The sequence below is a fragment of the Plectropomus leopardus genome, unplaced genomic scaffold (assembly GCF_008729295.1).
Source record: "Plectropomus leopardus isolate mb unplaced genomic scaffold, YSFRI_Pleo_2.0 unplaced_scaffold20159, whole genome shotgun sequence".
Taxonomy (NCBI): Eukaryota; Metazoa; Chordata; class Actinopteri; order Perciformes; family Serranidae; genus Plectropomus; species Plectropomus leopardus.
The window spans coordinates 1-1905 of record NW_024621783.1 but is presented as its reverse complement, the minus strand read 5'-3'; the positions used below and the strand labels follow the sequence as shown (position 1 = coordinate 1905).

At 39.7% G+C, this 1905-nt stretch overlaps 1 protein-coding gene across 1 annotated transcript; it reads left to right on the top strand.

The window, feature by feature from the left end:
- Positions 1-538: 538 nt before the first annotated feature.
- On the top strand, positions 539-1202 carry LOC121965477 (SMH class II histocompatibility antigen, beta-1 chain-like; the record flags this gene model as incomplete). The annotated part of the gene is made up of 2 exons (XM_042515621.1): positions 539-886; positions 978-1202. Coding segments are annotated over 2 exons (573 nt in total), but the record flags the coding sequence as incomplete, so codon positions are not given.
- Between the last annotated feature and the right edge of the window lie 703 nt (positions 1203-1905).

Below are 1905 nucleotides of genomic sequence, written 5' to 3'. Positions count from 1 at the left end.
TTTGAAATTAGGCTACAATATTACTCTCTTTTTAAGAACTTTCCCCAGGTCATTTGCCCTTTTTTCACTTTTTGTTTTTATTTTTAATTTATTTTTTTAAACGTATTTCGTGGAAATTCTTCTTGTACTTTTTACAAGGGTTTTTTTTTGTTGCCAATTTTGGGGTCATTTCTTCTTTTGTTGATTATTGCTTTCTTTCCATGTTTTTGAAAGAAATCAAGCCAATTTGCTCAGGTTTCAAAGGATTAATGTATTTGTCTATTTTATTTTTCTATACATTTTATTTTAAAAGAACACCACATTACTGATGTATTGATTTGTTGTCTATCTCTGGAGTTCTTGGGGTTATACCGGATGGAGAGGGAGGATGAGTTAGGATTTAATTTGTATTTGTACACTGGACTGGTGTTTACTGTTTGTTTTGCATAATGGAAAATAAAAATTGCAAGTCATCAAAAAAGAAAGAGGGTAAGAAAGGGCATACAACTTGATGACACATTTAAAACTGACACTTAAATCTCAATCTCATCCCCAATAGGATTCATCAAAAGACCATGTGTGTCCGAAATCGTCAGCTCCACTTCTTCCCCAGACCAGACTCTGATGCTTGGATGTGAGATCACAGATTTCTACCCTCCGAACGTATCAGTCACCTGGCTGAGGCTCAGGGAGGGAGAACAAGATGACAGAGAGGAGGAGGTGATAGAAGGAGGAGAGATGTGGGGCCCCGTACAGACTCAGCCCAGACTCTACAGGGCCACAGCCACTCTGAGAAGAAAGGCAGCCAATCAGGAGAAAAAGGAGAGAGGAGGAGGGATTATTTGTAGAGTGGAGCACTGTTCTCTACACGAGCCGATCGAGAAACACTGGAAAAATGTTGACATTGGTATGAACTTTTACTGTCATCAGCTTTTGGAAAAATATCCCTAATTTTAGTCATTTTTATTCACCCCTACTTCCTTTTTGACTTCCCTCAGTTGCTCCCTCCATTCCTCCATCACTCTCTGTCTGTTGGAGCAGTGAAGGGGTCGGTGTGTTCTCTCTGCTGTTGAAGGGAGGTCATCCTAAAGTCAAATTACTGTGGGCAGCAGGAGGAGCCACACTTACACCATTAGTGTCCAACGAGACAGAGGAGATAGGAGACGACGGACAGAGGGAGCTGAAAAGCGTGTGCGCTCTGGAGAGGTCCACGAGCCTGCCAAGTCCGCCAAACACACAGCTGGGGAGACGGAAGAATGGACATGCAATAAGTACTTGTCATTACTGTATTTTCATGTCTTGTTTGAAGAAATGACATTTCAGAGGACCGTTTCTTAGGTGGCCTTTGTTCCACTAGCTTCAGTCTGATTAGATATTTTGACAAATGCTTGTAATACATGAATGGGACTTCCAGCAGTCTCCTACATAAGAGCAAAGCACACACATTATAGGTGTTTAGCCTCTTTGTTGTTGTTGTTTTGTGTCTCTTTGTAGTAGTAACGCATCTCTCTCTGTAGTTTTGTGTCTCCTTGTGGTCGCTTTGTGTCTCTTTGTAATAATTGTATGTCTCTTTGTGGTTCTTTTCCACTTTTTGTGTCTCTGCATCTGTTTTGCATGTCTTTATGGTCGTTTTGTGTCTCTCTTTAGTCATTTTATGTATCTGTAGTTGTTTTGTGTCTCTTTGCATCTGTTTTGCATGTCTTTGTAGTCTCTCTCTTTAGTCATTTTATGTATCTGTAGTTGTTTTGTGTCTCTTTGCATCTGTTTTGCATCTCTTTGTTGTCATTTTGTGTCTGTCCTTAGTCATTTTATATATCCTTGTAGTTCTTTTGTGTCTCTTTGCAGTTGTTTTGTATCTCTTTGAATTTCCTTTGAATCACTCTGTCATTGTGAGTCTCTTTTCAGTCAACTAGTGTCTTTATAGTC